Source organism: Amphibalanus amphitrite, unplaced genomic scaffold, assembly GCF_019059575.1.
Source record: "Amphibalanus amphitrite isolate SeventyFive unplaced genomic scaffold, NRLGWU_Aamphi_draft 000143F_arrow, whole genome shotgun sequence".
NCBI classification, from domain to species: domain Eukaryota; kingdom Metazoa; phylum Arthropoda; class Thecostraca; order Balanomorpha; family Balanidae; genus Amphibalanus; species Amphibalanus amphitrite.
Genome location: NW_024881638.1, coordinates 230,257 through 244,522, shown reverse-complemented (window position 1 = coordinate 244,522; position 14,266 = coordinate 230,257). Strand labels below are relative to the sequence as shown.

The 14,266-nt window shown below is 54.5% G+C and overlaps 1 protein-coding gene across 1 annotated transcript in view; it reads left to right on the top strand.

Annotated features, from left to right (window-relative positions):
- The window catches only part of LOC122382590 (uncharacterized protein DDB_G0284459-like), an 88,589-nt gene extending 74,635 nt beyond the window's left edge, over positions 1-13,954 (top strand). The window contains exons 7-8 of the mRNA XM_043368125.1: positions 9,415-9,524; positions 10,190-13,954. Of these exons, the coding sequence (XP_043224060.1) occupies positions 9,415-9,524; positions 10,190-12,382 (2,303 nt within the window). The 3' untranslated portion in view covers positions 12,383-13,954. The remainder of the gene's footprint in view (positions 1-9,414; positions 9,525-10,189) is intronic.
- The last annotated feature ends 312 nt before the right edge of the window (positions 13,955-14,266 follow it).

The following is a 14,266-nucleotide window of genomic DNA, read 5'->3' as shown; positions in this document are numbered from 1 at the left end:
ACACATCGCTGGTTTGGACGAGACCCCCGGGTCGCGGCAGAGTGTTCGTCATTAATCTGCGCTCACTCCGCTCCCCGGCCGCTAATTCATCGGCTTTTCCGGATGGCAACCGCCTCTCTGGGAATAGGGTCTCAATTTCAGGGGGTTGTTTTTAGACCGGGAGGTTTCTCTAGTGAGCTGGTGGCGTGCTTTCTTATTGCGTCAAAATGCGATTGTACAGCTAGTATTGCGGTCAATGCCTGTGCGGCATTGTAGATGGACGAACAATGCCGAAGCAACCGGCGGCTCAAGCTCTTTCATCTCCACAAAAGGGCCGTGACTCCTTAATCCGCTGCCAGTCATTTCGCCTTTGACGCCTCATATGAACGTAACTGCCCTCAGAATAGCCGACCTAATGTCGCATGAGTCGTCGGCCTACGAATTACAGCCTCGACATCTGCCCATAACAGGGCTTCCGACCGTCTCCACGCTGCGGTTTTACTCGGAACAGCTCCAGCGTCACGCCAGCGTCGCCGCCGTCGGCCGTCGGTGCCGGCGGGCGGCTCTTTCCGACGCTCTCGATCATGGCAGTCGGAGCGTCATGGAGCCCCCTGACGTCATCGGCGGGTCTCTGACGTCACAATGACGCGCCTGCAGTGGTCCCGTGACCGCCGGCAGCCACTGCCGCCCCGAATAGCGCGCTTGGTAACAGGCCCGCCCCCGTCTCGGCCCGCCGCTCGGGTCAGAGCTCTGCTCTCGCAGATAAATGTGCCACGCTCATGAGACGTTACTCTTCCCCAGTGGAGGATTGCCCACAGATCTTGACCACTTTACATAGTCGGAGAGTCTCGGTCCGGAACTGTGACGTAAGGCTGCCTAGATGAGTGTCTAGCTGAGAGGGTGACCTGCAGAGTAACCCACGTGGTCGTTCCGAGCCCTCTTTCCGGCAGTGCAGGGCTAATTGTACCACAAAACGTCCCTGGGGTCATGGTCGGACATCCGTGTCGTTTCTAGGAAAACTGCCTCCTTCAGGGCACGCTTCTTTGCCCTCCTATTTACGGTCACCTGATAATGAGTGGCGGCATAAAACATATCTGTCCTTCTGCGCTCTCTTCCTCCCCTCTCTCTCTCTCTCTCTCTCTCTCTCTCTCTCTCTCTCTCTCTCTCTCTCTCTCTCTCTCTCTCTCTATTCTCTTCTATCCCTCGCTGTCTCTTACTCTGCTACTCTGTCCTGTAGCTCCACCGCCTCCACTCTGGCCTCGTCAGCGCGACTCGACCCGGCCGGCTGGAAGGACCATCGATTGGTCCCCGCCCCCGCCCCCGCTCCCGCCCCCGCCCGTCGGTCGCCGATGACCCGCCTCGTTTAAGCCGCACGCTGCGTCGGCAGATCGTCGTCACCGTCAGCGTCATTGCCGTGGCAGGGTGGGGTCAATCAGTGGGTGTGGTCGTCCACAATGCGTTCGAGGTGGCCACAGCGTCCCGTCCGTGTCCTGTGTGCTAGTCGTTACGGGAGAGGGGGCGGGGGTAAGCCATAATTGGAGGACGAGAAAGTTACTTTGTAAAGCATTTTAAGGGTGCTTTTGGTGACCAAATATGGAACGACAAGGGGCTCAACTTGAAATGAGACTTATAATCAAGTGCTGCGTTAGATTAGCGAAAGATTTTACGTAAAGGCGGAATGACTTCTGCGCGGGACGATTTAGCAAAATTATAAAATATTGAAATGTGATGGACAACATTAATGTGGGATTATCGTGCCGTACAGGCGGACTAGGGTGATGCTAAAATAAGCCCTAGAAGATTAACTACCCGGAGGAGACGGCTACCATGTGTGAAAGCAGCTGTAATAATTCTCCTTTCGTTCATGACGCAGCCGGCGGCATCTATTTGCATTAATAAATCAGGCTAGTGACGTCATTCCTGGAATTCCGTCATAACTTGTTAACATAGGACCGTTAATGGCTGCAGACTGTTATCACGACTTATGCAAAGCGGAGGCGGTTTGCATGTTGCACTCGTGCTAAATCTTGCATGCCGCGTCAATATCACGGTGTCAGTGCCAGGAATCAGTCGTCGGGAACGGGGTGCCATGCTGGTTCCGCCGCCCAGTGCTCCGCTGCACGCCCGCTGTGAAAACTACGGCCGAGACGCCGCCGTGATAACTCTGATCCCTTGGGGGTAAACAGCTGACTCGGTGGGCTGGGGAGGGGCGCCAGTCGTGTCGGACATATAAGCATGTGCACGATTGAGGAGCGGTTGTACGAAATGTCTCCGGAAGCTCACTGACATCCCAGTTGGCCTCATTTGACCTCAATCTTAGCGCTTAGTATGTCCGACTGTTTGGCCCAATGCGGGAATATTCGCTCCTCGAAAGCCCAACCGCGCCGCGGCGGTCGGCCGCGGGGGATCGGAAACGCGCAGCCGCCAGCGCTGGTCGGCCCGGCCAGCTCACTTGTTTATCGCCTGCTCTGCGGCTCGGTCTCCGGCGGCCAAAATCGAGCGAACGACCCGAGAACACGGCGGACGGACCGGTCAGCCGGCGGCGACCGATTGCGCAACAGGTCTGTCGTCAACGCAAACCCGGCTGCGGCGGCGGCTGTGGCGGCTGTGGCGGCGGTCATCCACTCAAGCACTGCTTTCAGTCAGTTAGCGAGCCAGACAGACAGTCAGTCACGGTCAAAAACGCAGATTTGTGGCACCACGTGTGCGAGCCCCTCTCCGCGGGTGGCTGTTTAGAGATGTATTCACCGGCTATCTGTTCTGAAGGGGACGGAGGGGTATCGGTTACAGAGCATGTAAATTGATTGTTAGTTTGTGTAGCTGACCGCTAAAACAACAAACAAATCATTCTTGGGGATTTATGGATAATTTTCAATGAAGGCATGAATTGAGATCGCTGGCTCATGGCTGCATTGGTTTGATAACGGTTATTCGTATTTTGAGACATTTAGCTGCAAAATCGATTTATTACGGAAACTAGCAAATGTTTGTGTAGGCATTGTGCGTTAAATTTGTTCAGGAAACTTGTTTTCGCTTTGTCAGCTTTTGATGTAACTAGAATGAATTGTACATATATAGCTATAAAATGCAGCCACCCAACGCCAAACAGTTTATGACCGTCTAACCGTCTACATCTCTAACTAAAACTAGATTTTCAACTGCCCCAAAGTTAAATTTGAGAATCATGCTGCAGCATTTATTTAAGAATGTCGTTTTTCACGATTCACCATTGCTTACTTTTTATAACCTGTGTCCTGTAATATGAATAAATATAGTTATTGTAAAACTAATCAAGTGTGAACCACGTCGCTCCTTTTTCGAGAACACCTACCTTTTTATAACCATTCCTTACGAAATCAGAGCTGCCCGCTTCGCTTCCCTAGCCGATCCTCTTGCTGTTCTAATGGGCGTCCTATCCCCTCGGATCTTGACGTCACTTGAACCCGTCCCGGTTGATGGGTGTCCCCTTCCGGAGAATACGTCACAGTTTATCTGATGACCTTTGTCTAACTAATGGTCCAACACTCATCAAGAGGCGGTACTATCAGCTGGTTCCCATCCTCTCTGGGGTAAACAGGGAGGGTTTACGTTAAACTCACGCAGGGTTATAGACGAAAAAAATCACTGAAACTTTGCACATGACAATGAAGCTCGGCCTACGCGTCCAATTCCAAATATCTCGGCAACGAGCGGGGTTTGACGATCGAAATAACTCGCCGGCCGGTTTGAATCAGTCGAACCGACACACCATCGGTAAATCCTCCGAACTCCGAAGAGACATCGATTGTAGTTGCGGCGCGTCGGGCAGCGCGCCGCTACTGGTTCTATTGGCACACCAAACAGAGCCGCTACTATTTGCACCGTACGTAGCGGCGGCGCGGCGGTGGTGTCGACGGCCAGGGACGGTGGCAGCGGTGGCGGCGTGGGCGGACAGCCCGGCGCTGGGGTGAGGGCGGGGTGGGTCCACTTGTCCTCTGTCGCACGTCGTTACCGTCGCGTCGGCAGGCGGCGTCGTCGCCGACGCGGAGTGCCCCGGCGTGAGTGATGACCCCCGGACGACAGAAGAGCTCGCGAGCCCCGCCCATCGCACCGCCATGCTGTCCAGCCGGGATTCCGGGAGGGTTAGAGGGAGAGGACTGTCCACTGTTCAGTGTCCACAGTCCAATATCCGCCTTTCCGAACGTTACGGTGCCACTAAATGCTAGTAAACTCAGACAAACCTCCCGATTTGGGAGACTTATCAGGGTGATCAGGTCTCCGTGGTCATACATTTACCTTATTGATGCATTATGTCCTAACTACGCTCATTCGGTACGCATGTATTGTAGGCGACTGCGCCTTTCTCCTGTCCCTGTATTGGGATCCCATTGTCTGAATGACATGTCCCAGCTTTGTATGCGCACCTGTTGTGCTGTTCACGTTTGTCTGCGCGGCTGTTGTGCCACTTGTCGTGGGGCCACGCGCGCCGCCTGTTCCCTCCCGTCGGTCCCGTGTTCCAGTCCGTTCCTCCGTCTTCGCATCGTCTGTTCCCCGTCTCTATTCCAGACACACTCTCGGGTGTCTGGAATACACTGTTCTGTCAGTGGGACAAATGACTAATGGACGTGAATTCAGTGGTATGCGGCCACGGTCTTTATAGTTTGGTCTGGGCAGGACTGGCTGACATCCAACCTGTCTCCCCGAGCCCTAAACTTCTCGACTGACATCATAATGTAGCTATAATCCTGTCAGATGGAGTCAGAGATATTCCAAAAGGGTGGGTTACACACCTGCCATGATGGTGAGTTTTTTTCAACCGTTTCCCTCTTTGAAGTAGATTCCGTTTCGCTTCTGAATGCTAGCTCCATATATGGCAGCAAGGCACCGAATGCACGCTGTTTGCGTTTTTTTTTTTTTTTGTGTGTCAACTGTAAGTAGCGTTCCTTTGCTGTCGGTCGAGTTCCAAGATTGCCTTATTTAAAATTGTGTACTTCAGTAGCACGGCCTCCGGCATTGATCGAGCATTATCTCCAGTTGGTCTAACGTCAATCATTTCAATGCCCAATTCTGCTGGGAAGCCCCCGAATGGCCTTATTTGAGAGCAGCGCTGAATTGAAGACAATTTGGCTAATGGTGTACGCGAAAATCTTTCAATTTTCTTTCGTTCGTGACACTAAACGAATGACAGCATCCAAAGCTTTATACGTTTTTCTTTGATCCCGAGACCCGAGTACGCACACTTGTGCACGCAGATCCCACCGCCATTGCACTGAAAAACCGACTAGCAACTGAGCCACGACTAATTGCTCACTGAAACCAGATTGTGATTAGATGTCTTGTCAGTGACAGTGACGTTCTGGAACCGGGACCGCCGGCGAGCGGCACAAAAACGACCCTAACCCACTCCTATTGGGCGACGGAGCGGGTTTTTGGGAGGCGGCTGCAGCACCGGAGACGCGTCCTTCCCAGGCTGTTACATGTTGACGGACGGCCTTGGGGGTGTTGATGCCTCATGGATAGGTCAGTGTAGCATGTAGGATGGTCGGACCTTTTATGGCCATTTGGTGACCTGCACGTTAGGTGTTTAACCTAAAAAATAGCTCAATAGTCCAAAACCGCTAAAAGCAGAAGTCCAAAACGGCTAGAACTACTTTCGCAAGTTTTGCTGTTGTTCTTAGTGTTGAATACTTCGCTCGTCAAACAAGCAAGACGGCCACTGTATGATTGCAGGAGACGTGTTGAGCTCAGCTTTGTTATGAGTTTTAAAAAAGTTTTGAGCGGCATTTGTGTCTTATTCATAAGTGGAAAGGAGTGAATGCGTCGCGATGGTTCATTAACCCTTAAGAGAAGAGGCCTTGGACTTTGACGCAATATGTTGAAGACATCTGAACCATATACAAACGAAGCCTTCTGTCGGCTCACTTTGATTTGTCGGCTTAATTTTGTCGTGTATGTGTCGCTCTTGTGCTTGTTTATAACGCTCACGCATTGCGTTTTAGATTCAGTCATGGCTGAACGCGACGAACATGCCTTCAGAAGGATTACTTTTGGTGCCGAAATTCAGAAGCCTTGGAGGTGAAATTGGCCTTCTATCAAATGTTGAAAAACACCGTTTAAATGCAGCATGCTTAAAAAATTGCAGTCGATTAATTTAAACGAGTAACTTGATTAGGCAAAAGGCATGCCTATAGCCCTGATTGGCTATTTATACAGTCGCCGCGTTCATTCCTGCTATCTCACGGCTCGTGACTGGAATTTTCCACGCTGACACCGTGGTCTCGGTGAAACTGGTCCTGCGCGCCGGCGGGCCGCGGCACGGGACTCCAGCTCATCGCCTCGTGCCGCCCGCCTCGCCCCGGCCGAATTTACTATCGCGCAGCGCCGTGGTCGGGAGGGGACCGGCAGGGCTCGTCTCCATGGACACGGGTACGGGGACCCGCAGTTGCTACTGTACACGAACCCCAAGTCTAACCGTCTGTCCTGTCCAGTAACAACCGATAACATTGATATCGACTGCTGGTCCCTGTACAAGAGCAGCTGAGGTTTCCCGTGAGTACCCTCTGACAGCTTATCGTTGTTCCCTGTGAGGGTGCTGGGACAATTTACTCAGGGTCGCTGTACAGTAGCAACTGCGGGTCCCTGTACGCGACAGGCAGGCACCGCTGGCGTCTCTCCAAATACACGGCGAGTGAGATCGAACCGATGACAGGAGCCAGCCGACAGACCGACCGACCGACCGGCCGGCCGGGCCCCGCAGTGACGTCATTGAAGGACGGCCGGGGGCCGCCCGGCCGGCCGGTCGGTGATGCCGCCAGATAGGCGGCTCATGCCACCCGGCAGTCATGTGCCCCTTGCCCGCACGGGACTGGAGCTGAGACCACGTGGTCGCGTGCAATGTGGCAACTAACGGGGTCAAGTCGATACAGTGACGGCCGCACCCAGCCGGGCAGAGGGCCGCTCCCCCGGCAGGACACGCGGAAGGGGCTCGGGAGAGGGGTACAGATTCGGCCGGTCACCGCGCCGACTGACGGGCGCCGCGACATGTGACATGACGGGGGCCACGTGACGTGCGAAGTCCGCGTGATATGATGGAGGTCGTTAGTGGAAACAGCTGAGAGGGCGTGACCAGTGGAGTTAATGGCGAAGAATCTGAGGTGATATACTCGCATTATTAATGCATCCTAATCTTTGTGTTGGGATTATTACCGTTGAATTGAGTCACAGGCGTTGCTCATGAGATAGGGAGAGGGTTTCGGTGCCTGGTGAGTTCAGCTCATTCAGTCAGATCACCATTTAGCTCGGTCCCATTCCGTTGAGGGCCGTTGAGAGCCGCTCTGTTGAGAATCCGTTCCGTTTCGATAATGTGGCTTCACTGATCAAGACGGCGATTTCAATTGATCAATTTGCAATTCATTGACTGATGAAACATATTCATGCTCTTCACATTTCTTTTCGTATCCACTTTAGCGGCTGCTTTTCTGCTAGAGCCTCGAATTAGCTCGGATGTGGGTACCTGCCTACACCTGTCTCCTATTTTTGTAGCGCTGATAAACCTGTCTCACAGTCGCGGACTTGCACTTGCTCGCTGCGTATGGTGCAAGTTTACCACCTGGGTCCGTTGCTCTCCCACATTACGTAACACACCCGTCCTTATAGTGTATTCTCGGCCAGCAATTGTCGTTCCAATGACCTGCCTCAACCCCAGTGCACAGTGCTCAGAGACCTCTCGTGGATAGTGCTGCAACTTCAGGTTCACATTATCCCTATATGCAATGTGCCCAGAAGGCATATTGCACTGCAACTCCTGCAATGCTGACCTGCAGCGCCCTCTGCGGTGCTGGGGCGCACAGCGCCCTCTGTGTGCTCCCCTGAAGTGCAGAGGTGACGGTCCCGGGCCGGGCCGGCAGGGAGCCAGCCTGTGGCGCCGCGATTTGGGCCTTTACCAAAGATCTGAGGTCGAGATCTACGCCGATGTCAAACGGCCCAGTGGATGTCAAACGAGCGCCGATTTGAGGGATTGTTTGCGAATCGGCATGCCAAAGGACATTAATTGGGAATTCTGAAAATGACATCCCATAATTTTGGACGGAGATTCGTATTTACTGTCTTTTACTTTTGTAGCTCGAATCACATAAGCATTTTAGGTATTTAGGCACCCATCGTAATAAACGTTTTGTCCTCTGAAATATTCTGCAATCGGCTGGCTCCAATTTAAGATTAATCGCCACAACCACATAGTTATGTTATTATTTCTCCTTTTTTCTTGCATTAGGTAAATCCCTTTACACGAGTCAACATTTACTAAAATATTACAAACTTATTTCCGCCATTTCGCGCCTTTAATTAAAAAAGAAAAATCTGACAAATGTCCGTCCGATCACCTGTTGAGAGACCCTGGCTCGTCACACCGTCTCCGATGCCCCCCGTTAGCTTTGGCAGCTCGCTCGGAGCCAGTGCCAGCCCAGCGCCCATCCTCTGCCCTCTGCCCTCCGCCCTCTGCCCTCGCCACCGCTCGCTTGCCGCTGTCCAATATTAGCACAGGATGAGCGCGCCGCCCAGCCCCCGCCGCCGGGCCGGGCCGGGCCGCTGCACCCGGCGGCCGACCTGTCAGATTCGCTCCGCAGCAGTGAAGGTGACAGGGCAAGCTGTGCTGCTCCTAGACTAAGTGTTGTTTCTGATCTGGTGGAGCGCTATTGGGAGTAGTGAGAGGTCTGTGAGAAGTGGTGAGATCCGGTGAGAGGTCTAGGGAGGATTGTAAGAGACCGGTGAACTGCCGGTGGTGGCGGCGGCGGCTGGTGTTTAGACCTCTGTGTTGACTTGGTGGGAAGCGGCTCAGCGGGAGCGGTTTACAGACCGGGGTTTGCTTGGCGGGGCTTCAGCAGGGCCGGATGGGCGTTCAGACGATGTGTCATGGGTTTGTGTGGAAGGTTGATTGTTTTTTGGGAAAGGCGTTGGCTCTAGCGAAGAAACGATGGGCCTCTAGGGACGTGAATGTCATGGAAGGCAAAGGATTGTGCCTACTGGCAGATTTCTAGCGCAGTTTTTATCTGTTCAAATGCCAGCGCATTTTGTTTGCACATGCCTCTAATCAAAGACGGCCAACAATGATAAATTCATTGTTTTGTATGTATGTATGTATGTATGTATGTATTTACCGAATAAGGTCGCTCCACTGGTGCAGGGCTATTCTGCGACCTTCGTCATATACAATGCAATATGAGCACACAATGAACACTTCATAAAAGACACCTAATAAGACCGATCAATACAGTGGACCTAATATGACACAAAATACACGACCGTTGTGTTCAATGATTTTGGTTCCGTTATAACTGTTCGATACATAAATGTACTAATGCAGTGGTGACGTGCAGACATGCGAAAGAACGGTTGAAGTAAAAGGTGTCGTAGGAAAAAGCGTGGTTGTATGCTTACAGTTTGCCATTGTTGTTTCAGATTACGCCGAACAGGAGCAGCAGGCCTCGCCGGGGGACGAGGGCAAGACCCGCCGCCTCAAAAAGAAGAAGAAGAAGCAAAAGAAGAAGACACATAGCGTCGACAGCGGGGTAAGTATATCTAAAGAGGTATAAAATGTCTGTTTTAAAAGCGCACTTTTACCGTCATAACGTTTTGCAGCTATACACGTACATTTGGAATTGCTTGGGATATACGCTTGAAACGTTGGGCTGATTATGGCTTTGAAGCATTTATTGATAAAATAATAATATAATGTCAGTCACAATCGATCATTTAGGTAGGTATATGCTTTCTTTAAAGTGCACACCTTTACTTAATGACGTCGATGACGTCTTTCTATGAAAGCGTGGCCGTTTTAAGATACGAGCATCAAGGAAATAGGTATGCAGGCTGCGCTACTAAGCCTGAACGTTTCATGAGCTAAATTTAACGTGTTTGTGTTGGACTAGCCTCGGTAGTTCATGGACTAAGCTCACGTCTTCGGTCTTGCATACGAACTATGCTGAACGACTTTCGTCTGCAGGAAGCACCGACGTTCATGCTTTTGAAAAATTCCTCGCACAGACTTTTATAGCTTACATACCTAATAAACACAATGAGCGCATTCACTTCATTTCAGTTAACCAGTCCGGCAGTCCTTTATATAATTATCAGCCTCGGTAACCTCTAATCTGAGTCACTGTCGATGTTAAATGCTCTTCTAGTATCATTTCTTTCGCTCAGCTATGGACGTTGACCGGGCTCCGTTCGGCAGGTGACGGACGACGGCTCGGACGGGTGCCGCGAGCCGCCGCCCACCCCCGACTGTGTGGCCATCTGCTCGGACTCGAGCGCCTCTGGTGACCGGGTGCGCTCCGACCACAAGACCTCTGGCCGGCCGGCCAGCGACCAGACATCGTCAGGAGTACAGAGCGACGTCTCACTACCCGACTCACCTCAGCGCCGACCCTCCGGTGACCGCAGTCACGTGACCGACCCGGCGGCGTCCGACACTGTGTCACGTGACGGCCAGCTGTTGCACAGCGCCGCCACTGCGCTCAGCCGCCAGCTGGACACGCAGCTGAAGATGCAGCCGACCGCCGTGGTCACCGAGCAGGCCGCCGAGCAGCCGCCGTCCTCCCAGCCCGAGAGCCAGCCAAAAAACGAGCCTGCGGCCGTCTCTGCGCTCGAGGCGGCCATCCTGTCCCCGGCGCAGCCGGCTGCTGAGGCGGCGCTCCCCTGTGGGGATCCTGACGCCGCCCCTGACAGTGGCCGAGACGCGACCGACGCGGTGGTGGACGATGACGACTCAGAGGGCGGCTCGCCGGAGCGCGAGCCCGTTGATGATGACTCTGAGAGCTGTGACTCGTTTGTTTACGAGGACAAATCGCTCGGCGAACCGGCCGCCTCGCCGCCGCCGGGCGATTTTTTAGACACCGCTGCCACGCCTGTCGACAGTGACACTCTCTGCGACACTTCGCGCAAGAGCTCGTCCACGTCGCAGGCGTCGGAGGTTATCGCTGAGTTTGAGGACGAGCCAGTGCCAGTGCGCACATTTACGGACCTCTCTGTGCCAGTGGACCTGCGGCGCACGGTGATTCTCGAGGAGACAGAGAGCGAGAGAGATCGGGAGAGCTCTCCCGGTTCAGTCAGCTCTCAGGAGACAGGTCGGCTCTCCGAGAAGGAAGTGTCCGAGGAACGTCAGCTCAGGGCCTCGGAGGAGAGGTTAGACGAACACTCTGGCAAACTCCGCCAACAGGCGATAGCTGAGGAGCCGGTGGCGTGCGTGAAAACTGCGGTAGAGGTCTGTGCAGTCCCTGACATTAGTCCACCTTCAAAGGAAGAGAGCGTGATAGGCCAAGTGAATGCTCCTTCTGTACCTCATGTGTTGACGCAACCTCCCGCACCACCCTCCTCAGAGGCTAGCTTACCGAAAGACACCACTGAGCCATCCCCTGTTCTTCCTAGCGGCGCAACCGCTGACAATTCTAAGGAGGTGCCATCGGCTCTCTCCAGCGCTTCCAAAGTGGCCGATGTTCAGTCTGCGGTGACGGCAGAGGCTGCGTCTGTGGCAGGTACCTCGCCCGGACCGGCTGTCTCTCTGCAGCCTCACTTGGCGGCACCGGCACCGGACCCGTCCCCTCCTCCGGACGGGTCGCCACCCTCCCCTCCTTCGAGCCTCTCAGACCGGTCCATCAGCTCTGCCGTCCGCGGCTGGCTCAAGGACCAGTCCCCAGAGGCCGTGTTCGTCGTCGCCGACAACTCAGATGATTCTGACGTCGACGACGACGACTGGGAAAGCGACGCCGAGGCGGAAGCCTCCGCTCCCACCACCACATCCGCGGCGCCGCCAAAAAACGTGCAAGGCAACCCTTCCCCTGCGTCACGCAGTAGCGTCCTCGCGGGGGAGAGGGTTGCCAACCGTACCAAGGCGTCGGCGGCGCGCCTCAACCCTGCCGCCTACTACTCACTGGGCGTGGCGCTGGACGAGTCCCCCTCGCCCCCTGCCGTCCTCCAGCTGGTCGATCTGGACGAGCGCGCGGTGCTGACCGTTCCCCTGGACGGCTCTGCGCCGGCCGGTGTCCCCTCCGCCGGGGGTGACAGCGACGGCTCGGAGGAGGTGGACCCGGTGGCGCTCGGTGCGCCGGCGCCGGCCGACACTCCGCGAGCCTCGCTGGCACAGGAACTGCTCCAAGTGGGCTCCCTGCACCGCGCCAGTGACCGACAGCTGATCGGAGACAGCGCACTGTACTCCGCCGCCGCCGCCCCCGCCGCCGCCCCCGCCTCGAAGGCACTCGTGTGCCCCGAGGCCAGAGCGGAGGCGGAGGAGGCGGACGAGGGGTATGGCGGCAGTCCGCTGGCCTCCCCCCAGGCCCGGCCGAGACCTCGCGGCCTGCCACCCCACCCGCTGCACCACCTGGGTGCCGAGACGCCGGCCCCCTGGGGCGTCTGTTGCTCACTGCAATAACTGCACAAGGCTCACACTGCATGTTTAGATGGCGCCAACCGTGCCGCGCAATACACACGCAATACACGGCGCTGATCGGCGCTTGCCAGTCGCCACACTTGCCTCTGCCGACACCCGCCGTAGCAAGCATGCATACTTTAGGCTTGCCCGTATTGATACTGACAGACACACTGACTCAATACACACAGTCAAATCCATACCCTGATCAACATACACATACCTACATACACATACACACTCACATACACGCACGTTGCGCGTCATCCTGACCTGCTGTATGCTGCGTCACGCCACGGACCTTGTTATGTTTTCAAGTGCGGTTGTACGCGCTTCACTGAACATGTGTACCATTATATGTGTTTTCTAGTGTAGACTCGTGTTTTATAATCGCTCATCGCGGCGCTGAACGTTGTGCATTGTCCAAGCGGCGCTCTTGTGTACCGGTTGTCGGCACTCCCCGTAGCTGGTTCGTCTTCTAAACAAACATGGCCTCTGTAACTAACCAGTATGCCCGCCCGTCGTCCGCCCGCCCTGCCCCTCTGCGTACGGTGATTCGATTTGGTTTGTGTCCAGTGATTGGTTTGGTGCCTTTGCTCTGTTGGCCGCCGGTGCAGGCAGAGGTGACTGTCGAAAGTGAGAAGGGTAAAGCGCGCGGCTGCGTGGCCGCGTCTCGATCCGGACTGGTCTCTGCGCGAGGAGCCTCGAACTGTCCTGTCGGACCTAATAATTGGACCGCTCGCGCGGCTCCGCGCTGTGTTTCGCCAGTCATCCGCTAGTCGGCGCTGTGGTCGCGGCACGCTGCTGCTCTATCGCCGCCGTCACTGACGGCCTCCATCGCTCTCTGCCGGTCGGTCCTCTGCTATCCGCCGACCAGTTCTGAACTCTCTCTCCGCCTCTCGCTGCTCTCTGCTCTCTCCGCCGCTGCTCCGTGCAGCGCTCTCTCCGTCTGTCTGCCTCCAGTCGCCGCGCCGTTACACGTGATAGCAGGCTGATGGAGGTGTCATGGCGGCCGATCGGCCGTGCCGGTCGCCCCATATCAGTCCGAAACGGAGCTTACATGGTGCCTCGGGACCGCGCGCCGCCAGCCACAAAAACAACTCTAGTTAAGCTGTTATGGACTGTTGAACTAAAGGAATCGAGCTGAAGTGGAGCGGCTCCGTGTCGGCTCGCCACCACAGGCGCCAAGTGGGTGGTATTAGGAGATGTGTTCTAAGGCCGGGGAGTTGCAGATGAGATATGCGGGCCGCTGGCGCCGCGTGCGCTCGATCGAGTCACTCGCCCCGGCGGAGTGTCCACACAAAGTTCCGCAGTGCGCGCGCGCGCGCGACTACTGTGGGACGTGTTACCGCTGTGTTGACAGTCCAGTCATGTGCTGTGTTGATATAGAAAGTCAAGTGTCAAACGAACCCCGCGATATAGTAGCTGATCGACCACGGTCCTGTTCGCTCGGCGCAGTAGTTGGCGAAGGAATTCGTTTCTGTTGTCAGGAAAGCTGCCTCAAGGACACGATATAGTTGGATTCAACGCTGCTGAGTTTCGTTATAATAAAGCCGATTCTCCCCACTACAATAACCTGTGTGTTGTGTTGATTACGGGAGGTATATGAGTGGGGCTGAGGCAACAATATCATGAATATCATCGAAAACATTTAGTTCCAGCAAAATCTGAACCGACAAAACTGACTGAAACTGAACTACATTTCCTGTTTTTAATCTACCAAAAAGGGGTATCGGACATCGGGAAAGGGATTAAAAAAGGATAGGTATCCCTTACTTTATAGAGGGAAAAGGGATAAATCAGGTTACTCACTTTTAACGTAAGAGTATCACTCTAAGTTCAAGGGAACATGATAATTACTTACCAGTAGTCATTCTTGCCATGCAA